Source organism: Hesperophylax consimilis, chromosome 29, assembly GCF_061612785.1.
Source record: "Hesperophylax consimilis isolate HC1 chromosome 29, BYU_Hcon_1.0, whole genome shotgun sequence".
Lineage (NCBI taxonomy): Eukaryota > Metazoa > Arthropoda > Insecta > Trichoptera > Limnephilidae > Hesperophylax > Hesperophylax consimilis.
The window spans coordinates 10,160,895-10,188,820 of NC_142864.1; the positions used below are offsets into that span (position 1 = coordinate 10,160,895).

Below are 27,926 nucleotides of genomic sequence, written 5' to 3' on the forward strand. Positions count from 1 at the left end.
CATCACAACACAAGCAACATTTTCAGCTTACTGTGGTGGTAGTAGGAGATTTTAAAATATTGCCAGGTTATTCGTAACCCGGGAATGTTTGTCTTTCTTTTAAAAAATAAAAAAATATTTTCGCATTTTTTTCACATCTTCCTGTTGTTCTCGAATAGGCTTTGATAGAAACCCAAAGATAATCGATTTCGAACAAACCATAGAAAAGACTATAAGACAAGGAAACCCAATATGTAATTAGGTATGAATGTATTTTGGTCAATCAGAAGCAAAATTACTGTCAATTTTTTAAATGAGAATAATGAACAAGTGTTTTTTCAACTGCTCAGTAACAGCTCCTAACCGTTTGTAGCCCGTGTGGACCTAGGCATTATCAATAATGGTGTGTTATGAGGCTGGAGAAGGAAACGGGAAGATCAATGATGAGAAGTACCTGGCTATTCAATTCTGAATGGTGGTCTTTGACCAGGGCGGCTTAAAGAACCCCGGGTTTGCCAAGTTCCAGCGGCGTGGAAAACATTGCCGATTTTTAGCTAGGGATATTTTTTACATGTTTAGAAGCGCTGCTTATCGGGGCGCGCAGTTCGCTAGACCTGCTATTAATACTTGGGAGAGGCGAAACACGCTGCACGGGCACGCCGCGCATTGACACCGGCCATTGGGAGCACTGGGACGTGCAAGTGGATGGTGCCACCGGTAGGTGATGGCCAAGCGCCACTCCACATGCCAATTAATACCTCGCGCATACCTACCGCTGACAGCACCATCGGAACCTCTCCCTATTTCTCACAAACAATGCATTTATTCTAACAGTATCAGAAAGAGAGCTTGCAACAGATCTCTCAGCTGCAGAAACACTGAATAAAAAAATCCTAGAAGTGTGAAATGTACTATTTTGAAAGAAAACTTATTTATCCGACACCTTTTTACTCCTAGGTCTTAGATAAGCAAATAAAATTATATTTTAACCACTTAAAATAGAATGTCGATATTTTAAAATCGTTGATCAACCACTGACCTGTCAGTGGCTGAGTTGGTATCGCATTGGGGTCCCACCCAGGCGTTGTGAGTTCAATTCCTCGACTGGCTAAATCCTTTATTATGACTCAAGCTACATTTTCCGCTTACTGTGGTGGTAGTAGGAGATTTTCAAAAATTGTCAGGTTATTCGTAATCCGGGATTGTTTTAATGTCAGCAAAGTAAGGGAGATTGGACCTAACTTCGGGTACCTACACGGACACGCACTCCATCGGTTTTTCTTTTCAGTGGGCAGGAATGGAAGCTTCATACCACTAACTTAATTTGCCCCAAACTATGTATCAAAGAGGAAATATAGAAAAAAAACATTCCTATGATTGAAATACGTTAAATTAAATTTATTATTTTTCAAGTGGTAATCTATGAAATTAAAACCAAGCCCAGTTATGTACAAGATATTTTGGCGCCGTTTGTGGCAGAAGTTCTAATTGAGTTAGTAGTGACATCTATGTTTTTTTTTCGTAATAAATCCATTGCTTGAAAAGAGTGTTCCAAAATAATTTACAGGTACGTGTCATTATTTATTATAATGTAATAGTATGTTTACAAAGAGTTTATCAATAATACTAATATATATTTACACATAAATATATATATAATTTTATGTAAATTCTATGTGTGAGTCGAGTACAGACTTAGAAGAGATGTTGAATGGAGGGGAGGCAATTTTAGATAAGGCTTGACAGAAGAGAGGATATTTGTTTAGAGAGGGACAGCCAAAAAATGTGTGATAATAATAATATTTGGATGATTTGTATAGCGCTGTTTTTGCAAAACAAGTATACAATATACTCTTTTCCTGTATCACTCAACCTTACAAGTTTACAAAGATGATATCCTAAACACAACTGTACCATTCAAAAACACAGCAAATCTCAGGCAAAAATACATGTTACCAATTCCGATTTGTAAAAAAACTTTGGGTCAACAAAACTACAAATACTTAGGAACAAATTTCTTCAATAAATTGCCAGAAAATATAAGATCACAGATAGATTCAAAGAATTCAAAACACAATTAAAAAAATATACTGAAAACCTAAACTAAATTTAAAAATAAAAATTAAGTAAATATAAGAAAAAAAAACATAAATTTAAAAAATAAAATAAATCTAAGAAACTAAACAAATAATACCTCATCCCATACACACAAGCAATTGCTTATTATGGGAGAACATTGAAAATAATAAATAATAACCATATCATAATATCTTTTATCTTATCACTGGTGAAATATATAATATGTATATCATACATTGTAAAGAATTTTCTTGAATAAATATAATTAAAAAAAAAAAAATGTCTACAGTGCTCTTTCTTATTACTAACCAGTGGCGGTTCTTCCCTTAGGTCAATTGGTGTTTGACCCCCCAAAATTATAAGACAACAATAATAAATATAATAATCAATTATGTGCATCAAAACATTTAAAATGTAACGCGAAACAGCGGCGGCGGCGAGTGACTAGCAGTGACATCTGTTGTCTCTAATAGAAGCTTTCATTCACAAGTCCACACGATTCGCTGGGTCAATTTAAAGAATGTCCAATTTGGCATCTTCTGTCCCTACGCGCGCCATAGAATAAACGAGATGGCACTATATTTTTCGTCGAAGTAAAAATTAGCTTCCGAAGAAAGTTTAGGGACGCTTAGGTCATGACCGTGGGGGAGACAACACGGTGAATATTATATGTTTTACAGAGATGGTGACATAAACAAATGTCGTTTTTTCATTTTACACGCTTGTAGTGTGTGGAACAATGGTTGTTTTTCAATTGCATAGTTCGGGAAAGGATTAGAATAATTATTTATGTTGTTATCGATTTAGAATGAAACAAAACAAAAAACGTAAAAAATCATTGTCAAATAGAATCAAACACTGATTTTATTTATTTTAATGTTGTGGACAACTACATTAAAACTTAATATCTTAAAAATAATTTGCCGTAAGTACATGGATTGTGTATTTATTTCCAATTTATTATATTAACATAATATTTATTTAGAGTCCGCGACTCTAAAACTCTATAACAAATTGATATAGTTAATAATATATGGGCATTTTTCACAATATCAAATAAAGATTAGTCACACATTTTTTTCAAATGACCTACCACGACTGAATCCCTAGAGCCGCCTCTGTTACTAACTATAGACTAGACAAACTATTATAAACTAATGGCTAACAGATTGCATCCATCGAATCATCGATCACTAATGCAAAACTATTTTACAATGCATTTGACCAATGAATTGTGTTAGAATGTATACATGTTATTATTATTGACCGGTCAGTGGTTGAGTGGGCATAGCGCTTGGGTCTCACCCGAGCGTCGCGTGTTCGATTCCTCGGCTGGCTAAGTCCTCCATCACAACACAAGCAACAATTTCGGCTTTCTGTGGTGGTAGTAGGAGATTTTCAAACATTGTTGGGTTATTCGTAACCCGGGAATGTTTGTCTTTCTTTTAAAAAAAAAAAAAAAAAAAAAAAATTTATTTATTTATTTTCTGTACAGGCTGATTAATATACAGTACTATACTTACCCAGGAGGTTACTTGAGATTAACACTGTTTACTGTTTATTAGAGAATTTTAGATACTGTTTGCAAGCAGAGGACATAATTGTAAATGGCATTTTTAATTCTGGGATTAAATTTAATAATATACGTTCTTTAATCAGTGTGTTTAGGAGAGGAAAAACAAATTTTACATTGGGCGGTAAAACAAAACAAGGATTTGATTAGCAGTTTTCTTCCTAAATGCAATTCGTCGCTCAGAATACTCATAAGACAGGTTGAGAGTAAAGCTTCAAATAATGTAAATCCAATAAGAAAGGTGTGATTAGGATACATTGGAGGCAGGGCCGGCCCAATGTGGGCAATCCGCTCCGTACGCCAAATTGTCAAGGCGCTAATAATATCTAACACCTAACTCTCCTAACACATCGCCCTTAAGATTATTTTTCACAGAAACGGTGCTACACAAAAATACAAATCATACGAATATTATTGAATACAGTGATCACCTACCTAGGCGTGGTTTTGACAAGGGGCGTTAAAATTTTACTAGCGCCAGGCGACACGGTGACTTTGGGACGGTCGTGATTACATACAGACAATTCAAGAATGCTACTCTTAGGCAGGTATATTAAATTTCAGGATGAGAGAGCCTAAAAATGTAAGTTTTTAGTTTAGACCTGCATTGTTGAGTTTGTTATGCATCTTAATTCCAGAGGGAGTTTATTCCAAGCCTTAGGCCCAGATAATCCGAAATCGCAATCCCCAAACATAGTATTTAGCTTGCGCTTAGGTTCCATCAGTCTTAATGTCCAATTCTCTTTTTCTTCTTTGAAAAAAGGGCGAATTGTTGAAACCACTTTGTGTTGAGGCATAGCAGGCTCCCTTGAATTGACTAGCAATGCGCCAATACTCTGCCCAAACATTGCAGGATCTGTCTTTGAGGATGCACATTGGGCGCATATTGCACCATTGTTCTAAAATTAATTATAAAAAACCCTATTATTATAGAACTTCTACTTCTGGCGCTATTAAAATTAGAAAGAGTATTTATTGATGTATTTTTAAATGTAAGTATGTAAGTCTCTACATATTTTATTTTTATATTAACTCCACACAGGAGGCCCTGAAGAAAATAATTTCCCTCAGGGCCTATGTCATCTTCGGGGATGCTGTGTGGAGGGTCTTTTTGTGGAGAGGAAGGAGTGAACATGGGTCTTGAAGAGTCCCATGTTGTAGGAGGGAGGAAACACAGAGGCCGGCAGTTCGTTCCACAGCCGAGCTGTTGAACTTAAGAATGAATCGTAGAAGCGACCCGTTCTCATGTGACAAGTGTCAACTGTGTACAAATGTTGGGCGCGCGTTTGGCGTGTATCCCGACTACGCACCGGTGCTGAAGGGATCAACGACGCTAGTTTCTCAGAGCATCTTCCATTGTAATACCGATAGAACAATGACAGCATACCTACCTGACGCCTGTGCTCTAAAGATTGGGGAATCTATCAAACGGACCGCCCGTTTCTGCACAGAGTCAAGGGTTTTTTTCAGGTATTTAGGGGCTCCGGACCAGAGATGGCTGCCAAATTCGACAGTAGGGCGCACTTGCGATTTGTACAGGGTGAGCAGTCGTGTACTATTAAAGTATCTGCGGGCCCTGTACAGTACGCCCAGCTTCTGAGAGGCCAACTTCACTCTGGCTTCGGTGGAGCCCCCGTACCTGAGCAGGTCACTTATAGTTATACCAAGCATATCAATGGAAGGCCTGTTCGGCTATATGTAAATATATGTCATTAAGACAGTAATCATAAGTCACAAGATATAAGTCAGTAGTTATTAGCCTCAGTCGTAAGTCACTAGTTATTATGAATCCTAGATGTAAGTCAGCTGTAATTATTATTTAATAATTATATTTGTACAGCACCCTTGAGGAGATTTTTCACGAAACAATGCTATATAAATTAGCCAAATACTATTATTATTATTATGGAAAAATGTCTAGATAGGGGAATGTGGTTTATAATTTTAATTATTCGAATCGTTACCTATTTCCTTGATTGTAATAATTTCCATTTGCCAGGCTGAATGTCTTAAATTTTAAAAATTAATTTTGTCAAGTATTCAGTTTGCAATCTAACCATTTTTTCTATAATGTATGTAAGATGTGTGTTCAACCTGTAAATTTTACAAAGAAAAAAAAATAAAATCACCAAACAAGATAAATAATAACTCCGAGATTCAACAATATATTTTATTCAACATTGACTCCGAGTGAACACATAACATTTCAACGTGAATAACAACAATTCGTTCATTATCGCATAGGTAATACTTATCCAACAACATAACAATTACCTTAAACTTATAACAAACTCATGACTCGTACGGGTTATATGTATGTTACGACTCGTACAAGTTATATGTTATTATGTAATATATTTTAGGCCAACTTCCTTACATCCTTTTTAGCCTCTCCCAGCACAAATTCTCATGGAGGGTAAATTAGTTATTATTGCTTATACTGTAAATTAATGTAATTATTGTTATTTTGGATGCAGTGATATTTATATTTTCTTAGGCGTTTTATGCATAATGATTAAATAAAATTGCAAATTATGATCAAATAAAGTCATTGCTCGTTGGCGAATGGCAAAATTAAAGTTTTATTTTAGCTACAACCTTCGTGTGATACACAATAATTGTTTCAAAGATTGAAATTTAAAAAAAATTCATTCAAGACAATAATGCTGTTACAGTTTGATATAACTATGTAACTATGTAACATATAACTATGTACTCCACATTTAGTTTCAGTTTGTATTATTATAACAAGTTTGATGCGATTCCAATCATTTACTTACAAAGATTGATGTTATTTAAATTTAGTTTCAAAGTTTGGTATAGTCCAGATTAGTTTCAAAGATTGATGTAATTCAAATTTAGTTTCAAAGTTTGTTATAGTCCAGATTAGTTTCAAAGATTGATGTAATTCAAATTTAGTTTCAAAGTTTGGTATCAAAGATATTAGAAGAACGAGATGTGCTATGAGCAGTTCATACTGTGTGGAATTGTTTTGCCCAGTGTCGCTGGTTTTGTTCACCAATACTACTGCACGCCTTCGCTTACGCTAAGGTATCCGCACTAATACATAGAACAGATTTCTGTGCGTACACGTCCCGATAGTATTCAAAGTACCCTAATTAGGTAGTACTCCGCCTACATAGCATATCTCGTTCTTCTAATATCTTTGTTTGGTATAGTCCAGATTAATTTCAAAGATTGATGTAATTCAAAGTTTGGTATAGTCCAGATTAATTTCAAAGATTGATGTAATTCAAAGTTTGGTATAGTCCAGATTAATTTCAAAGATTGATGTAATACAAATTTAATTTCAAAGTTTGATATAGTCAAAATTAGTTTCAAAGTTTGAAGTAAATCAAATTTAGTTTCAAAGATAGAAACATTCAAATATAGTTTGGAAATTGAAGTAATTCAAATTTTGTCTCTCATTTTGATGTAATTGAAATATGTTTAAGTTTTAAAGTTTGGTGTAATTCAAATTTAGTTTCAGCGTTTGACGAAATTCAAATAAAGTTTCAATGTTTGATATGATTCAAATTATCATTGTTACAAATTTTGATGTAATTCAAATTTGAATAATTTAGTTGAACTTAAATTTTTGTTTATATTATAATAAATAACATTGAGAAAAAAGCCAGGGCAATGAGTGTTACAACTAAATCAATCTCAGTACTTCATTTCCAGCCTTTATAATAATATCTACTTATATAGGTAAGACGCATTAATTACATTCGTAACCTATTTAACTCGTCTATAATAAAATCAATCGAGGCTCAACCGGTCTTATCTCTTCCTACCTGTGACCTCCGCTTCCCTTTCACGATATGATCATTCCTATCTTCCCTAAATGCTTTAAATATTATACTGCACGTCTGTTATGCGTTAAATGTAGGTCATGTAACACTCAAAACATATATTCGTAACAAAGCCAGTTGGACAACGTTATTCTCAATTGTGGTATGCCGTGAGGCTGAAAGGAAGGAAACTGGGAATAGGGAGTGGGATAAGTATCAGGCTACATAAATCTGGTCACCAAACATAGCTAAAGCCATTTCAAGCAACATTTAGATTCTGAATGGTGGCCTTTCACTTGGGCGATACTGAGAGTATTTAAGGCGATGCCATACGTAGTAATGCAAAATCATGTGCTTTTGGTTTGAAAATTTGGTCGCCTAGAAATGTTTCAGATGCTTTAATTAAATACTGCGAGTAGAATACATCTTGACCATTGAAATGATTGAGTATTTTTTACAGAAGTCTTTTTATAAGCCCAGAAAAAAATAATGTAAAGGCCTATGAAAACTGCTTTAAAGTTCAAAATCTTCTACTTACGAACCCATTTTCGGTTATGATTTTATTGTATAATGTGGAAAATTAAGTTATCTATATAATGATCGAAAAAAAATTAAATATTTATGCCTGAACATCCACAAAATAAAATAAAAGGCAATTTTTGGCCATGTTTTTTTCTTGCGTAAATCAAAACAGGCGGATGGTGTTAAGCGGGAATTTAAACCTTATCGCCATCTACGTAAGGGTTGTTATTGATAGCGGCTCAATTTAAAATATTACACGACGTAGTAGTGCATCGTCTTAATCAGTATTTTAGGAATGTTTTAAGGAAATGGGGAGAGGGAGCGGGAGGGAAGAGAATGCAAAATCAGTGTTTTAAATTTTGTCTCACCTGATTTCCTAGAATATATGTTTCGCAGTGTTACATTTATATAGCATTATTTTCTTAATGCTTAAAATATAGTAATGCCTTTATTAAGTCGACGCTTAGGACTAGATATAAATACTCAACATCGAACTCGGCACTTAAACTAGTTTGAGAAAAAGTCACATGGATAGCCTTAGACAACGTTACTTAAGCATAGTTTAGATTCATCGGCGAGAAGGACACATTCATTTCCGGCAAAGAAAAAACCCTCTTCCAAGACGGCCAAGTAATATCGGACAGGAAAAGGCGACGATACTGATTATGGCACAGTGGAAAGAAATTAAATATCGTTAAAAGCACTGAATAAATAATGCAAGCTAGAAATGTTTCAATGTCCTTTTCAAATATACCCACTGCAGCTACGATTCAATACATTTTGGTTCTAGCCCGTTTAGCACATGCGCTCTGTCTCTCTTATACTGTCTGACATCATATACATATCACCATTCCATTTTTTCATTGAAATAAAAAGTTTACAGTGATGGTGAAACAAAATTCTGCATTTGAAATTTAAGCAAAGAATGGTCGGACGTGTGGGTTACGAAACACATTACTTTACTCTACGGTTAGAAGGAATAACTGAAATATCAAAAAATCCAACTTTAACTGATGGTTATTTGGTAATAAGTTGCATATAGTACAGTCCTGTTTATCCAAACTTTGATTAGTCCAAATTCTGCATTAAGGTCAAACGCAACGCTCGTTGTATTCTACGTGTTCACAGATGGCGTTAATTAATTCATTTTGTTTAAATACGCTTTTGCAAGGTTTGTTTGCGCCCGTATATACGCAATATGAATATGAATCAATAGTTTTGTTCGTTTAAAGACTTAATTCTTTCGAGAAAGGCACACAAATACAATATTTTACCGATGATTCAATCCAATATTGTATTTGTATGCCTTTCTTGATAGAATTGAGTTTTTATATGGACAAAACTATTTATTCATATTCATATTGCGTATATGAGGGCGCAAACAAATAATTTGTCTTAATACTGTAAAGCAATACCTTGCAAGAGCGTATTTAAACAAAATTAATTAATTAACGCCATCTGTGAACACGTAGAATACAACGAGCGTTGCGTTTAACCTTAACCAACAACTGATTATTCAACATTTTGGGTTCAATTTTTGACAGTTGAAAGGTCCCCGGTTAAACGCTGGTTCTAAGTCAGCTTGAGCTTTTGAACAAATTGTGTTCTGCAGAAAAGGTCAACTGTCGTATTGTTATGTTTGTCAGCTGATCATAATTTGACAGAAAGCTGAAACAGATCTAGAATCGGCATTTAAAGGGGACATGTCAAAAAAAACAAAATGGTGCTGATTGAACCATTTGATAATGTTATATTTGAATATCTGAGAAACACACTACAGACTTAGGACGGGTTGTTTCGGAGAATTTGAACAATTCATAAAATTTCAACGTTCATTTTCGGGTTCTGTGAAAGTCCTATTCAAGTTGTTATTATATCATTGTAGGCTGGTCGCTTGACAAAACTGAAATAAATACAGAACTTGAATAAATCTTTCACAGAATATCTGCGAATAACACCACAGACTTAGGACGGGTTGTTTCGGAGAATTTGAACAATTCATAAAATTTCAACGTTCATTTTCAAGTTCATTGATGATTGAAAGATTTTTTCAAGTTCTGTTTTTATTTCAGTTTTGTCAAGCAACTAGCATACAATGATATAATAACAGAACTTGAATAGGACTTTCACAGAACCCGAAAATGAATGTTGAAATTTGATGAATTGTTCAAATTCTCCGAAACAACCCGTCCTTAAATTTGTTGAATCTTCTAATTCCTCGTTTTATTGAATAATCAGGACTCTACTATAACGGATGTGATTTTGTGTTTGAGATTTGCTTGATTACTGTAAAAGCGCAAAATTATCAAATTGGACTGAAAAGAAAACCTAACGATTGAGTGTTTTGTTTTGGAATACGACATATGAAAATAATTTAATAACAACTTGGATAGAAAATATAATACTTTTTAAATATTGAGTACAGGTTTCCAAAAATATGACACTCTTTGCTGGTTAAAAAATGTTTAAAAAGAGCATTTTATGATGTTAACCCACCGAGAACCAAAAATCTGGGAAAAATTTCACTTAAAATTGTTTACGATAAATTACATCGCTCCAACTGAAATTGAAAGAAAATTAAAATAAATACGATTTTTTAAAGAAAGACAAATATTCCCGGGTTACGAATAACCTTACAATATTTGAAAACTCCTACTGTCATCATTATAAGCGTAAATTTTAACTTGTGCAAAGACGGAAGGTCTTGGCTATCAGAGGAATCGAACCCACGACCCATAGTTGGGAACGTGATGCATTTATGAACTCGGCCACTAATCGTAGATTGATTTAAGTTTTTCCCGCTTGGCATAAGTAGCAAAACTTAAAACACAGTTTTAAGATCTCACAATTTGAAATAGCTTCGGTACTCTAATTATTTTGCCGTAGAAAGATACGACAAAAGGGCCAAAAGCTTATTTGTTATTTTACCATTTTTTCACAGAATAATTTAATAACGTGAATTTTAAAGCAACGCCGGATCTCGGTGGGTTAAGAGTGCCGAGGTGAAAGGAAAAGAAACGAGTGGCATTCTATTAACGCCTCAGGCTAATTTGTTCGCTTTTGGGAGCAGCTCCTATGGATCTTATAGAAATCATTATGTCTCCCTTACTCTCATGGTGATAAATATGATCTAAATGGTGTTAGAAAGAGAAAACACCACGCTTTATATTCAAATCTTGAAGTCAACTAGGGGCCGTTCAAGTATTATGTAAGCACTATGGGGTGTAGGGGGGTCTTTGCTTTGCTTATTTTTGATGACATGAGGGGTGGGGGTGATTACGTCAGCACTGCTCAGCAGTAGTTATTTTTTTTTATACATTGGCAACCCACACATTGTCTATGTTTGAAAACCGAATACATAATCGGGGATTCCCACTGTGTCAATAAAGTTTGTTTAAATGAATATTATGTGCATTAAAGTCCTCTATCCTAAGTCTATTTTATAAGTGCTGCTTATGAATCAATAAAAAAACAGAACACATTAACAGAAAAATGCATATAGGTACCAATTTTTACGTAAGCATGGGAGGGGGGGGGGGGTAAGAGCTTTGCTTACTTTTGATGACAAGGGGGAAGAGGGGGTAAATAATTGTTATAAATCTGCTTACGTAATACTTGAACGGCCCCCTACAAGAATTGAATTTCATATAGGAAACCAAAATTTCCGAGTGCAATTTGGGAAAAATTTATGAAACTTGTTGAAACTAATAAAATATGTGTTTTTTTTTCTTCGTTATCAGTAATTTTACTTAGAAAAAACATAATGTGACCCATTTTTATACATCTGCACTAAATATTTTAATTTTTAAAAAATTTAAGCATTTTTCATCACCTTTCAAAAACAGTTCTTAGTTTTCAGATACGTTCAGAAATATTCCATTAACTTTGACAGAATATGCCGGAGGCCTGAGGGTTAACTCTGCCTACCCTTACGTGACGCTGCTCGATGTAACAAGAATATGAATACAAAATCATTATCTATATTACCCATTTAAAATTTTGATATTTTTTGAGAATGAAAATAAAATTAAAAAATTGATATTAGCGCCGGCACGATTAAGTACACAATACAATGTATTACATTTAGAAATAGAGCAATATGCTTCGATGAATAATATTATTTAAGTATACATTAGAAAGTTCGCTGTAGAATATATTAGCAAAAGATATCATCGTCACATGAAATAGTACACTTAAATATGGACTTAAAATATACTTTTTATGTTTAAAGATATAATGTATTTATTACGTACCTAAAAATATGTGTTTTTTTGTATTTTTTTAAAAGATTTCTAATTAAATACAATATAAATAGTATGTAGATAATAATCACTTTCCATTTTTAGCCTTATCATAATAATGTTATAATATTAATAATATTTTTTCTTTCCTACAACAAAAGCACACTTATAGAATAATAACATCGTACCGACATTTAGAGTAACGCCCCCTTTGATAGCTTACATAGTATATTATCCATATAAATAATCACGTCACATATGGGAGATGTCTTACAATTTACTTACAATAATATATACGGGATTTGTGAATGTTTAAATAAATAGAATTTATGACAAAGTATTGATAGAAGAAACATGTATAATAGAATATACAATATATTAATATGACTATGAAATATTTTTGATATATGTATCGTTATTTTATGTTGAAAATCATAAAAAAAAACTTTTGCGTTAATGTAATGTTAACCTAATCTATGCGGACATTGCATATGTGATTCATCAGCAGCTATTTCGCATCATTACAATGCTGTCCTTTTCAACACAATCTCTCCCATCACGCTCAATGTTTGACACAATGTTTTCGTGAAACATTGTTAATCACATTTGTGACACCTGCTTACGGGGAAAACCGCCGATGGATCACATATGTGACACCTGCTTACAAGGATAACTGCGGATCGATTACATATGTGACACCTGCTTACAGGGATAACTGCGGATCGATTACATATGTGACACCTGCTTACAGGGATAACGGCGGATGAAACAAATATGCGACAGCTGCTTGTGGGGATAACCGCCAATGGATCACACGTGCAACACCTGCTTGCGGGGATATCCACAGATGTATCACATACTACATCTGCTTATGGGAACTGCGGATGGATCACATATGTGACACCTGCTTACGGGGATAATCGCCGATGGAACACATATGTGACACCTGCTTACGGAGATAGTTGCTGATGGATCACACACATATCAGGTTAAATCATGCATAGATTTCCAAGTTCTAAGACAAAAATGAAAATTAGAAATAAACTGTGGTAGACATTATGAAATGACAAAATAATCAAGTTATAAAAGCTTACAATTAGTCTATATACGAAGCGAAACTTACAAACTAATTATTATCGCGAGTTTAAGTTTAAATTACATTGACAGAAGCTTATAATATGTATATTATTAGGGTGAAATATATTAATATTATCTCCTCTGTTGATGACTACGGCCTGTCTAACCGTTGGGTAAATACATTACAATATTCCTACTTATTTATCGTCAGATCATGTCTGCTATGAAAGGCAGTTTTCCTAGACCATATAATCTATCTTTCATCTTTAAACTTACATAACTCTTAGAATGTAGATCGGTATGTATAAATCGATAACTTTGATTTATTATTGACATTGTCGCCACATCACATCATCAGAGGGGTGAGTAAGTTACCCCAACCGTCCACCAACTCTAAATTAAGTTTGCTTACACAAAATATTGGGTTTATCGAATGGTAAATAATTTGTCGTTTATGAAGTTGTTTTTTTGTAAATCATTTATCAAAATGTCAAGATGATTTCAATACTAGGTTAAAAATATATACAATTAATTTACTTTTCTCGTTGCGATGGGGTCATGAGCCAAAATTTGGAAGGATAGAACTTAATGTTTGTAAATATTGCAAATCTACCGTTTTCGGCAATCGTTCTATATCCATTTAATGACATTTCAATAAAAATGATGAGTTTTAACCATAGATAATAGAAACAAAGGAGTCATAGCATGAAAGCGTTTTGACTGTCTATGTACTATGACCAAACTGCATAGACAAAGCGACTAAGCAATGAAAGTTGTGCATTTGGTATGTAGGTAGAAACAACGTCGAGATACGGCTGAGCAAAGACTCGTTTGACAGTTGTATGCAGATGATGTATAATAATAGATCTTTTTAGCCCTTCTCCCTTGTATCGATTGTCCATGGTTTTGCCAAATAATAACAAAAAAAAAATTAAATAAACTTATTTATTATACAAGACCTTTTGTAACATGAGCAGAATTCAACTGTGAGGCAGTCTAGCTGCCTGAAAATCATCCATTCTCACCAATACCAATTAAGCTATTATTATTGTTTCCACCTTTTGCCACTAGATGGCACTGAACATCAAAATCGTATATATATTATATAAATAATTTTATGACATACATGTGGCAATGACATGGCAACATTGAATCCATAACAGTGTATATTGTACGCACGGGTATAACAAACATAATTTAAAAACTATTTTCAAACTCAATAATTGTGTAAATATTTAAAAACAACAACGGTAACAATTTTACACAGATAATATAATAATAATTGAGAACAATATTGCTTTGGTGAGTATATTATAATATTTTGTGCACATTTCAACAAGGTAAATCAATACAAATGTTAGTAAAACTTTTTTTTAAATCTTTCATAATATGAACAGCTTTCCTCTTCTATACAAAGACAACTCTATGGAATTTCAATGCATAGACAATTTTTAATGTGTCACGGGTGATATGCGGAATTTAACAGGGACTTATAAAATCCAGACTGACAATAATGTACACAGAAATTCTTACATAAGTATCATGTTGTTGTTTTTTTATGTCAAACGAAATTGTGAAAACTTTTAATATTTATTTTACAGATCCTTTAGCCATGGTATTGAACTCGTTTCATCAAAATTCAAATCAAACATCCTACTCATGCGACTATCAATGTAAATAAGTATACTTTATCAACATTTTTTTTTTTTAATTTTAATAATTTTGTATTTGTATGCTTTTTTATCCACATTTGACACATTAAAAATTGCATCTTGTAAGAAAATACTCTTCATTAATATTTTAACAAAGGATATGTGAAATCAATGTGATGCCACCCAGTATATTGGAATTTATCAAAAGTATTGAAGAGAGAATATACAATTCAGAAATAAAAATAGATTTTAAATTATGTTTCTAACAAGTCTTTCTAAAAATTTTGCTTTGCAGAAATACAATAATTAACTGTATTATATATATGAATGTTGAAACTGCCAAAAACGTGTGACTTCTGTGTGGAATCTTTTGGCAAAAAGTCAGAAAATGCCTCTATTAGGATGTTTTTTAAGGTTATGAGTTTTTTCCACTGAATGAATAAAAAAAAAGTGGAAATTGTTATTTTTACAAAAGGATGGCATTACATTACATTGTATACACATAATTGACAGCTGTTTCAAATTGATTTGTTTCAGTCAGCAATCCAATCAAGCATCTATCAATAGTTTTGTAAATTAAACAATACATCATTTTACAAAATCAACAAGTGTTTTGTAAACAATATCAATACATACAAAGTCAACAAGTTTTTTGTAAATTAAACAAAAGTTTTTTGTTAATTAAACGACATTACAAAATCAACAAGCTGCTTTTTTTTGTAAATTTTACGATAGCAAAGATGTATGGACAGTAGGATATGAAACAAAGACACTAGCGCAAGAGTGACCTAACCGAGACTTTTGAGAAATCGACTAATTTACACCTATTTATGACATTAGGAAAGAGAAAAAATAAGCAACCCTCATTTCCATAAGGAAAACAAGATGGTACCATAAACACTGCCTTTGCAATAGTGGTCTAACCAAGATCAAAATAACATTAAATTTTTAATTCCTTCAAAATACCACTGTGGAAGACATGTCTAAAAGAAACAAGGTTGAGACATGATGACATTTTTTTTATCAAATAACATGAAGTTATCTCATTTACCCAAATCATGCAAATTTCAGAGTTAAACCACTCTTGCGCTATTGTTTTCAAATTCAGAGTTAAATCACTCTTGCGCTATTGTCTTCAAATTCAGAGTTAAACCACTCTTGCGCTATTGTTTTCAAATTATGCTTAACACAAACAATCAATGTGAAAAACTCGTAAAACTGTTTTTAGTCGTTTAACTTCAGCGTATTACTTATGTACCTTTTATCTTCAGGATACCGCAAAACTCAGGATTTGATACCGACCAATAAAATTTATATTCAATAGGAAATAAATAACAAACAAAAAATGGAATGATAGGATGTCTTTGAAATTTCACATTCAAGTATGAAATACGTTATTAAATATTAAAAAGAAAATTGTTAAAATTAAACAAAGAATCGTTTGAGTATTCTTCCAAATTGCAAATAAAGTCCACGTTCAAAATAATTTTTTTTTAATTCTTAAATATTTTTTTCTAAATTAAATTATTTTAATATTCTCAACAAAAAAAAGAGGTTTTGTAGTACAACTAAGGAAAAGTTTTTGCAGTCTAAAAGGTTCCACGACGGAAGGAATTATAATATGAAAAATTCACTAACAATAAATTCAGTTTGACGACGACCAACGCTGAAAGTTGTACGTCTCTTAAAAACACAACCGTTTCTTTAAAAAAAAAATTTAGATCACTAAAAATAATGGCTTCATGGACTAGATCTAATAGTTTTACATTTTCCTTTCCTGTATTTTAATATTTGGCATGGGTATAAAATATATTTCTCAAAATGAATCAGAAAAAAAAACACTTGAATTTGTCTCGTTCGATAAGCAGGCGGACATTTTGAAAGTGAACCTACTGACATCTATTGATTTTTAACAAAGCTTTTTACCTACATAACAGTTTCCTGTAAATGGATGCCTCAATCAGCTGTCAAATCATCATATGTTTCATGGACCTAAAAGGCCCTGGACGGAGAATTCGACAACAATTTGAAGCCGCGGGGTGAGAGGGAAGATGAATAGAAATGCCAAAATCTATTTTTTTTTTTAACGACGTATCCCGTTACTTGTGTCATCAAATACTCCAAAAAAATCATAAGCTTATGTAACTGCATTAACAACACAAAAATAAAATAATAACAGTTCATTATGCACCACTTTGCACACAAATCAGTTCAAAAGTAGTCATACAAGATGGCTGCCAGGCAATTTTCCCTCACCCTAGATTTGGCTTCAATGTCATTCATACAAAATCACACTAACGCACTGTCGAGGGCTTTTTAGGTCCATGATATGTTTACATTTATGAATGGCAACACTAAGAATGTTTTTTTTTTTTAATAATAAACATAGATAACAATCATTATTTTTGGGATTTAGGTATAAATGTTGCCATAAAGCAAACATTATTTGTAGATTTATAATCATTGAGCATTAAAATATATATATAGTTTGAAACTGAGATGCATTCTGACATTAAATCGAATGAGTATTATTATCGAACTGTTTAAAGTTTAGCCATCAGAGCACGGGTTCCCAAACAACGTTATTTTATTGTTTTACGTTTCAACACAGGAGACCCCTAGGTAAAAAAATTCTTATAAGGGCTTATGTCATATTTGTGACGAGTGTTTTAACTGTGTTGAAACTAAATAAAAAATTCTCTGGCACAATATTCAATCAACGTTTGAGAAAATAGTTTCCAAAATGGTGTTGGCTTACACAAAAACTCGCCTGCGAATTTCGAAACTAAAAATAATTAACATTAAATGGTTAAGAACAGAAGAAATGGGCTTGTTTCAAGTGCAGAAATTTTTATAACGAAGCATCGTTACACAATAATAAGCTCTAAAGTAACTAAGCGAGTCCATTATCGCAGATGGAAAGTTAATGTCACAGTGCACCTCAGTCAAACGCTAAAACAAATGTATGGAATCAAAGTCTTGTATATGGTAACCGGACAAATCGGAACAGTGACAAATCAGAATACTTATAACCACTCTAGCGATCGCGTTAATAATTGAAATACGACTCCAGCGACATATTCGCCTACATTAAAAAAAAATCATACCTACAAATTTTAATATGGAGACAAACCGATTTATAAGAAATCGTAAGCTTTATAAATGCGCAATTCTGTGTGTTAGTTCCTTTGAAATTGCCATATGTGGTACTTATATTTGTCTATAGCCTACTTGATAATCACAGATTCAAATACATCAGAACGCTTAATTTTTAATCGTAAACAATTGTTCGAAAGTTTTGTATGAAAAAATATTTTATAGAATTTGTGTTTGCGGACTGTCAAAATCGAATGCACTAAATTAGGATATTTCAAGCATTTATTATTAGCACAGAAAGTGTTATCTCAGCTTTTTACTAAGGCAAACTGCATATCGCAGGAAGGTTTTGAAAAATTTTAAAAAATGTTTTACGAAAGGTAGATAAATTTGGCACATTATGGCAAGCGATCGCTCAATACGTTTTGCAAACTTGCCATAATATGCCAAAAATCGTTCAGTGGTTAAGTGATATAATGTCATGAAAGATGGAAAAAAACAGGTTAAATAGGTTAAGTTTTTAGGTAGTGTTCTGATTTGTCGCTGTTCTGATTTGTCATGGAAGCCTTGTATGTATATATTACATAGGTGGTTTGATTGACGTTTTGTTTGTCCTCTCAGTAGATGTACGAGTTCATGTTGATGAGCGGAATAGGCATCTTGTTGTGTGCTTCCTGGTGAGGGGGTAGGTAGCAGGGGGTGGGCTGCGGGGGCGCGGGGTGGTAGAGCGGGGGCTGCGCCAGCTGGGCGGGGTGGTGTGGGTGGTACTGCACCGGGGAGAAGTCGCGCGGGTGTAGCATGACGTAGGGATACGCTCCCGGCATGGACGGTGCTGCGGCGTAACCGGGGCACGTGGTATACAAGCCTGTCGCTGAAAATACATAAACCACCAATTTAGATATTTTTAGAATATACTATAACTTGGCGCCACGACCCTTGGGCCATGAGATATATCTAAATATGTGGCGACAACAAAAGTGTTTTATTGTCTGGTTGTATTTATACTCTGGGGGGGGTATGGGAGCCTTTTAAAAATGTTTTCACGTTAAAACCATGACTCTGTGCAGAAGTCCGTTTGATAGATATTGACTACCTTAACAAACGGATTGCAATCTTTGCAAGTTTGAAAGGCCGAGAAAATTAGTTTTAACATATCTTAGTTTTATGAATTTACACCAAATATCTGAATTCTAAGGGTCGGCCACGAAATTTCGATTTACGCGTAAATATATTGTATTTTTATGAATTTATTTCGAATAACTGAATTCAAAGGGCCGGCTGCGACTGAAATCGGACCTGTAATTTTAATTTCCGCGGAAATATAATATCATATTTTTACTAAATTTACTTTGAATATCTGAGTTTAAAGAGCGAAAGACATCGGCTGCAAATTTTTGATTCAAGCCGAAATATAATGTATTTTTAAGAATTTACACCAAATATCTGAATATTTAATATTTGCCTGCCACGGTGAAAATCTACCGAGTAAATTCGATTTACGCTAAAAAATACCACATTTTTACGAATTTACACTTTAACTTAGAATAACTGAACTTGAAAGGCCGGCGGCTATGAAAATCGGCCTCGATATTTCAATTTACGTGGAAATACATTGTATTTTACGAATTTACTTGTTTAAAAGGGCAGCTGCAATGTAAATCGGCTGCAAAATCCCAATTTACCAGGAAATATTTTGTATATTTATTTATTTATCGAATTTACGTTGAATAACCAAATTTAACAACATGTTGATTTACGCGGAAATGTGTGGTATTTTTACGAGTTTACTTTGAATAACTGAACTGGAAGGGCCGACGGCAGCGGTAATCGGCTGCGAAAATACAATTTAAATGGGAATAATTCGTAATATTACGAATTAACTCCAAAGACCCGAATTTGAAGGGGCAGAAGAGGAACTCGATTTTCAGCATCTTTTTTTTTCATAAAATTTAGAATTACGTGGGAATTCGTTCATTCGAAATTTGATTTTTGATGTTCTGTGGATTTCGAATTAACGAGTTTCTACTGTTTATTGATTCATAGAAAAATTACTTTTTTTTTCCTTCACATTTATTGCGCTTAAAACTTATGAATAAATTGATTAACCCTTAGGATCCGACCAGCTACAATTCAGTGAAATCATGACTACCTTTAGATGCACTACAATGTGCAGTGTGTAGAGCTAGGATTTAGAAGTTTTGAACACATTTCAATACTGTCCATAAAAATTCCTAAATAAAACATTAACTTTGTAGAAACCTGTCAATTATCCATTTACATAAATAAAAATGTTAAGGCGATGCACTACGTCGTGTAATATTTTAAATTGAGCCGTTATCAATAACAACCCTTACGTAGATGGCGATAAGGTTTAAATTCCCGCTTAACACCATCCGCCTGTTTTGATTTATGCAGGAAAAAAACATGGCCAAAAAGTGCCTTTTATTTTATTTTGTGGATGTTCAGGCATAAATATTTAATTTTTTTTCGATCATTTTATAAATAACTTAATTTGCCACATTATACAATAAAATCATAACCAAAAATGGGTTCGTAAGTAGGAGATTTTGAACTTTAAAGCAGTTTTCATAGGCCTTTACACTATTTTTTTCTCAGCTTATAAAAAGACTTATCTAAAAATTACTCGATTATTTCAAAGGCTAAGATGTATTCTACTCGCAGTATTTAATTAAAAGCAACTGAAATATTTCTAGGCGACCAAATTTTCAAACCAAAAACACATGATTTTGCATTACTACGTATGGCATCGCCTTAATGTTTGTTTATTCAAAATCTCAAATCTCCGAAAGTTATTCACCTATTGCTTTGAAATTTTGATACAACGTTTTGATACACGTGTGTTTTTATATGTAAAATGGCTAAAAAAAAAAACTGCGCCATCTATTGGACGTAAAAGCAACACGCACTATTGTTTCTCTATCAGCACAGATAGACCGAGCCACATCAACGCGTGGTGGGGTACAGCTACTTTCAAATATTATATTTTGCATTGAGATTTACAAAATATTAACCCTTCTTCTAAGGCAAGGCTGCCCAACCTTTTTAGCAGTTGGGCGAAATTGACGATTTTGAATCACTGGCGGGCCACTGAATACCTGACGGTTCCTATTTCCATGGGGGGGGGGGGGTTGTTAGAGAATTTCTATAAAACATAATTCCCCACAAAAAAAAATCTAAATAATAAGTGCTCCCCACAAAATATTTGAAATCCATGGGGGGGGGGGTTGTTACGGAACTTCGCTGAGAAAAAATTCCGCACACCCGAACATCACATGTGATACCCCACAGCAATTTTTCGAATTCCATGGCGGGGGGGGGGTGGCTACAGGATTCCATTTCGACGCAAAAAATATTATGTCGAAAACCGGTGCATTTTTGTTTCAAAAGTAAGTTCAACGTTAGATTTTTTCGTCGCTGATTCTCGTTCTGAGTAGCCTAAATAGCGATAAATCGCCGTCGTTGGCAACACTGGTGACCGCGCGCAAACTGCATTGTTTGTTTTACCGCGGACCCGCGACACTTTTTCAAATTGGCGGATTGGCGGGTTTTTTGAAAATGTTTCACGCGGGCCACTTATAATTCGTTCGCGGGCCACATTGTGGCCCGCGGGCCTGGGGTTGGGCAGCCTTGTTCTAAGGGTTAAAATACACTAAAAAAACTCAATATAATTGAAATACCTTTTTACTTGACTTTCCAGTTCGTTGTGTGTTATGTCGTAGCGTGACATTGATATATGTACATGTCACAAACCCTTTAAATTAGTACGTACCGTCATATCCGGGCATGCTCTGCGGGTAGAGCATGTACTGGGGGGCCACCATGGCCTGCCCCTGGTGGTAGATGGCGGGGGGACGGGGGAAACGGGGAGCCGGGGCGGCCTGCGCCTGCTGTGGGGGCGCCGCGGCCAGGCTCGACTCGGGGGTGGTGGCAGCGCTGCCACGCGGCGACTCGCGACGCAGCATGGCCTGCGTGTTCATGGCGGACTGGAAACAAAAAAAACAATTGAATTAATTTATATTTAAAGAACAGCAAATGCAGAAAAGCATCATGTCGTGTAGTATTTCAGCCAAAAATATTAAAATGTTTTCCAGACATTGTCTAGAGAACTTAATTTACAAACAGAAGACAAACAGGGAAAAAATCATAGTTTTTATCCAGATATTTAAACAAAACTCATCAAGTTTTGACAGTCGGTATGAGGATATTCCTACTTCCACGTTCAAGAGGTTAATGCTGAAAAAAAGAAATCTCGAAGACGTTTGTGTACCTGCTGCGGCTGCATGGGCGCCTGTGGCTGCATGGGATAGGCCGCTATGCACAGGGGGCCCTTGTGAGGGCCCTGCGGAGGCAGGGGCAGGTAGTAGGGCTCCCCGCCCATCACGGGGGACAGCTCAGGAGAGAACTGGGGCACCTGAAACATTAGCAAATCATATATTACATACATACTGTTGAGTTCAACTGATGGCAACTACCTCCAGTCTGTAGCCCCTAGAGATGAGCGATATTCCTGTCCCGGTGACTTGCTGGTTGTCACTGGAACTGTATATGAGTGTATCTTAAAGTAAACTAGTTTCTTGAAGTTTCCTGTATTTACCCTTCTTTCAATATCCCTATCAGCCTTCCCATCTCTCATAAAAATCATCTTCCCAAATACACAAACTCTTCCACCTGCTCCGAGTATTCATCATTCACAATTCGAAGAAAGCTGGAATTAAATATTCAAATAGATTCGTTATTCGTACCTGTTTTCTTACAGCTTGAGCAATTCTGAGCCGTCCCATTGGAGAGAACATCACACCACCATACTGGAAATAGAAATAAACAGATTAGTATTATTAGAACAGTAGTTGGTGTAGGTCAAATTGAGATCCTGGGGTTATTCAGCTATTGGATGGCACCCGGAGTCACTTGGTTCAGCAGAGATGACCTAAGGAAACTGGTGAAGGAGATGTTCTTCTACGATGTGTTCTGTTGTTTGAATATTCACACAATCAGAAACCTTTAGGCCCCATTTGTGTATCACATACAATGCACAGCGGGTATGACTGCACCGGCGGTTTAGTGAGGTTCACATCTCTCACCGAGGGAGAGAGAACCCATACAGATACTAAATTATTTACAAGAAATAGGTTTAAATGACAAAAGATGCGTAGAATCTTCCCAAGGTATATATTTCGTTTGAATGCATTTGTAACGCATGCGCGTGGAATCTGTGATGGTTCAATACCCGTGGCTCTATCCTACTGACTTTCTCTTGGGCATGCTCGGTATGAACCATCTACGGGTCAGAAGAGATGTGCATATTGTATCACACTTCTTCAAACTGATTCGTGGATGGTTTGAAAATCCGACTATCATGGAGAGTATTAGTCTCTATGTTCCTGATGGTTATCTCCGTCACCGACAGCATAGACTGTGCCATCTCCCGGCCTGCAGGAGGGTCAATCCGCACCAAATCATCCAGAAAATTTTGGATTTGTCACCCACCATCTCAGATTTTGATGAAACTTTAAATTTTTAATCCTTCCATATAGATAAGAAAATATACCAAATTTTACCTTCCTACCTCAACTCGTTTTTTTTTATGGGCAGTTGAAGTTTGGGCAAAATAAGCGTTTTTACATATTCCGAGCACTCCGGAAGAGCTTGTACCTTCAATGAAAAAAAATTGTATCTTTGTCATTTATAGTGCAAATGCAATGAAAATTTTCAATATTATCAAGAAAACTATGCTGATTGCAGAAAAAAATAAATAAACCCTTTACATTTATCTACTTGACTTTAAAAAATTACCAAAAGTAATTTTTCAAGTAATTTTTGGGACGGAAAAGGTACTTTACAAAAAAGCAATATCTCGGGAAGGTACAGTGTTAATGAAGTAATTTTTTTTTTTATTCATATCTACAAATAGCATAGAATCACATACAAAAATAAAATTCATGGCATTTTACTTGCTTCAATAAATAAAATCCATTTTAAACTTTTTTCAAACTTTTTGTAATTTTTTTTTATTCTTATCTACAATAAACATAGTACAACCTAAAAAAATAAAACTCCTGGTATTTTGTGTGCTTCACAGTGTAGAAACGTTTTTAAAATAAGAAATCTTTATCATACAGAATTGTTCTAGGTTTTTTTAAATCTAGATACAAAAATAAATAAAATCCATTTTAAACTTTTTTCAAACTTTTTGTGATTTTTTTTATATCTATTTTTAGTTTGTAATTGGGCAAGTTATAGTTTAGGTATATAGCTAGTAATATAGGTTGAATGAATGGACTAATATCAAAGAAACAGTTCTAGAGACAAGTCACTACATGGAAATGATGTATCTGCAACAAGAACAAGACAGAACATGAAAATTACTATCTGCCTCATCACTAAGTTTGCAGGATACTACATGCTTTGTTTCCTCTGACATGCTTAGTTCTGAGTCAGCTTCAAAGCAGTGATCATCTATATAAATACAGTAGTTGTTTCATGTTATGGTGTACGTTGTTAAAATGTCTCTAATCGAAACAAGTTTAGTTAAATGTAGTGTGGGACAACATAATGGTACTGAATGTCACAAAAAAAGTTATACTAAGTCAGAGAAATTAACGAGTGTGGATTTGTTAAGTGAATTTGAAAAAAAGCTTATTCAACAAAGAAGTTTTGTATCTACAGACTTGGTTTTCAACATTTGTGAGCACCACAGAATATTTAACTTAAATAAATATGAAACATTTCAAAAAGCTTGTTTTGACCCGTTCCAAAGCCGCAAAAGGAAAATTACAAAAACTTTAAGAACAGTATCCTTGGAATTTTCAGAGAACATTATTCATTCATTGCATTTGCACTATAAATGACAAAGATACAATTTTTTTTCATTGAAGGTACAAGCTCTTCCGGAGTGCTCGGAATATGTAAATACGCTTATTTTGCCCAAACTTCAACTGCCCATAAAAAAAAAACGAGTTGAGGTAAGAAGGTAAAATTTGGTATATTTTCTTATCTAAATGGAAGGATTAAAAATTTAAAGTTTCATCAAAATCTGAGATGGTGGGTGACATGGCCTGGATGATTTGGTGCGGATTGACCCAGGACTAACTTGCCTGCAGGTCATGCCGGTGGGGAGAGCAGTCTTGCTATTGAACAGAATTAATTCAGATATCGACATATTTAGCTGAAGGTGAAGCTGCCTTTAAAAGGCAAGCTCTATTGATGCTGGTATAGTTTATACACCGCTTACTTATTATGTAATACCATTTTACAAATGTACTTAAAAACGAAATAAAATGTAATTTTGTAATGTTTTTAAAGGAATAAACTAATTGAATTGAATTGAAAATAAAAGTAATGATGTGTGTACTGCAGGTAGTTGGTAATAATAGGCACAATGCTCACCTGTTTTACGATGGCCTTAGCGTCCTTTGGATTGACGAACGTCACAAACCCGTAGCACTTGGACACCCCTGCCCGGTCGTAGATGATTTTTGCCGCCGAGATGTGGGAAAACGACGAGAAGAATCTCCAGAGTTCCTCGTCAGCCGTCTTTGCGGAGAATCCGCCAACGAAGATGCGATTAGGGATGACCGTGCCGAACTTGGGCGCATTGTACAAGATGTTATCGTCCGAATTCTCCACTTTATCGTCGGCGATACCATTTGGTTTGTCGAGCAGCGGGATTTTGTTTTCGTCGAGCTTTTCCTGCTTGACGGGCTCATTGGATTTGATCGCTGCTTTGGCTGGGTCCATTGTGGCGATTCCGTTTGGTATTCTCGTGAGAGGTTTCTTGTCTTCCACGATTCGGGAACTGTTGGGGGTCTCACACTTTGTGAAGTGCTTCTCTTTTGTGATCATTTTGAAGTGTTTGTCTTGTTCTTGGGAGGGTATGGTGTCTGGAATGTTACGCTAGCGTGGTACAGTAACGACAACTACTATGAAAAGTGTCTCTGGGATACTGTGCTAGCGTGGTATAGTCCCCAACAACGGGGATATATGTGTATTGAAGTGTCTGTCTGTGAGTGGGTGAGATGCTACACTAGCATGGTCTAGTCTACAACAACGGGGTATTTGTGTGTATTTCAACAATCAACAAGTTAGTTTGTGCCCTGATAAAAGGTAATTATTCTGATAAATCCTCTGTACGGAAGTGTCCGTAAAACGATGATAATAAGTTCAGTCGCTGGGCAGGCCCAATAGCAATAACAGGTTACTTTGTATTATTGTCTAGTTATATGGCTACTGTCTTTGGTTTGTGGATCCTTAAAACGATGTAACAATTATATTCAACCTCTTGCACGTGTCCTACATCACGTGTCGACACGCGTTTGCACGTTCAGCAGCGAGATCATCTGATCTTTCGTTAGCTGCAACAGCGCTGCTTAAGTCATTAAATATGGCATTGCATTTTTACTGCAATTTTTTTTTGTATTTCAGGTATAATATTCAAAAATATTATTTCTCTTTCAAAATAGATTCATTTTCTAATTTGTAACATGCGACTCCGTCGGAGCTCTATCGGGATCTGAAACAAAAAATAAGTTGTAAATTAAAATATACCTAATGCAAAGTTATTCATGTCACACTGAAAGAGACATAATGGCCCTCAACACTAGCGGCCATATTCACTTCAAGTGTTGAAATGGGTTCCATGATAATTTCTCAAAATGACAATTCAACACACCTTTAAAAGATGATATAAAGTCATTAAAAAGTGATGAAACAAAAACTAGGTTAAATAGTTACATATGTAAGCTAGTTTTTGTTTCATTATTTTTCATAACTTTATAACACTTTTTATAGGTGTGTTGAATTGTCGTTTTGACGAGTCTCACCATTGAAACGAAATGTAGACATTTGTACTAGATATTTGCCACCATTTGATTAAAACAATTAGTATTGTTATAAAATGCCTCAAACCCAAATTTTAACTTTTGTATGAAAAAGGTTATACAGCCGTTCCTCTTAGGCTTGAAATACTAAAAAAAAAACACCACTGGGCAACACATTTTAGAAAAGAACCCAGGTTTTTTTCCAACCCTTTCTGGATATGATTCAAATGAGGACTTGCGCAGTTTCGCTACTCTCTAACATAAATATTTTCTCTGTCAATTTCTAATTTAACTCCTGGGGTCTTTTGAAATTTTGTTGTAATGTTATTTTAAAAGAACCATCATCAGAAATCAGAGGCGGCTCTAGGGATACAGGCCTGGTAGGTGATTTGAAAAAAAAATGAGTGACTAATCTTTATTTGATATTGTGAAAAATGCCCAGGTATTATTATCTATATTAATTTGTAAATCTGCGACTCTAAATACATATTATGTTAATATAGTGAATTGGAAATAACTACACAATCCATGTACTTGCGGAAAATTATTTTTAAGAGATTACATTTTAAGGCGATGCCATACGTAGTAATGCAAAATCTTGTGTTTTTGGTTTGAAAATTTGGTCACCTAAAAATGTTTCAGATGCTTTAATTAAATACTGCGATTAGAATACATCTTGGCCTTTGAAATAATCGAGTATTTTTTAGATAAGTCTTTTTAAAAGCCCAGAAAAAAATAATGTATAAGGCCTATGAAAACTGCTTTAAAGTTCAAAATCTCCTACTTACGAACCCATTTTCGGTTATGATTTTATTGTATAATGTGGCAAATTAAGTTATTTATAAAATGATCGATTTTTTAAAAAATATTTATGCCTGAACATCCACAAAATAAAATAAAAGGTACTTTTTGGCCATGTTTTTTTCTTGCATAAATCAAAACAGGCGGATGGTGTTAAGCGGGAATTTAAACCTTATCGCCATCTACGTAAGGGCTGTTATTGATAGCGGCTCAATTTAAAATATTACACGACGTAGTGCATCGCCTTAATGTAGTTGTGCACAACATTAAAGTTA

At 34.5% G+C, this 27,926-nt stretch overlaps 1 protein-coding gene across 1 annotated transcript in view; it reads right to left on the reverse strand.

Annotated features, from left to right (window-relative positions):
* Nucleotides 1-5,787: 5,787 nt before the first annotated feature.
* LOC149409865 (uncharacterized) overlaps nt 5,788-27,926 on the reverse strand; it is a 31,315-nt gene continuing 9,176 nt past the window's right edge. The window contains exons 2-6 of the mRNA XM_089649352.1: nt 25,421-26,543; nt 22,777-22,839; nt 22,302-22,445; nt 21,804-22,017; nt 5,788-18,884 (exon numbers count right to left, since the gene is read on the reverse strand). Of these exons, the coding sequence (XP_089505478.1) occupies nt 18,631-18,884; nt 21,804-22,017; nt 22,302-22,445; nt 22,777-22,839; nt 25,421-25,876 (1,131 nt within the window). The 5' untranslated portion in view covers nt 25,877-26,543 and the 3' untranslated portion in view covers nt 5,788-18,630. The remainder of the gene's footprint in view (nt 18,885-21,803; nt 22,018-22,301; nt 22,446-22,776; nt 22,840-25,420; nt 26,544-27,926) is intronic.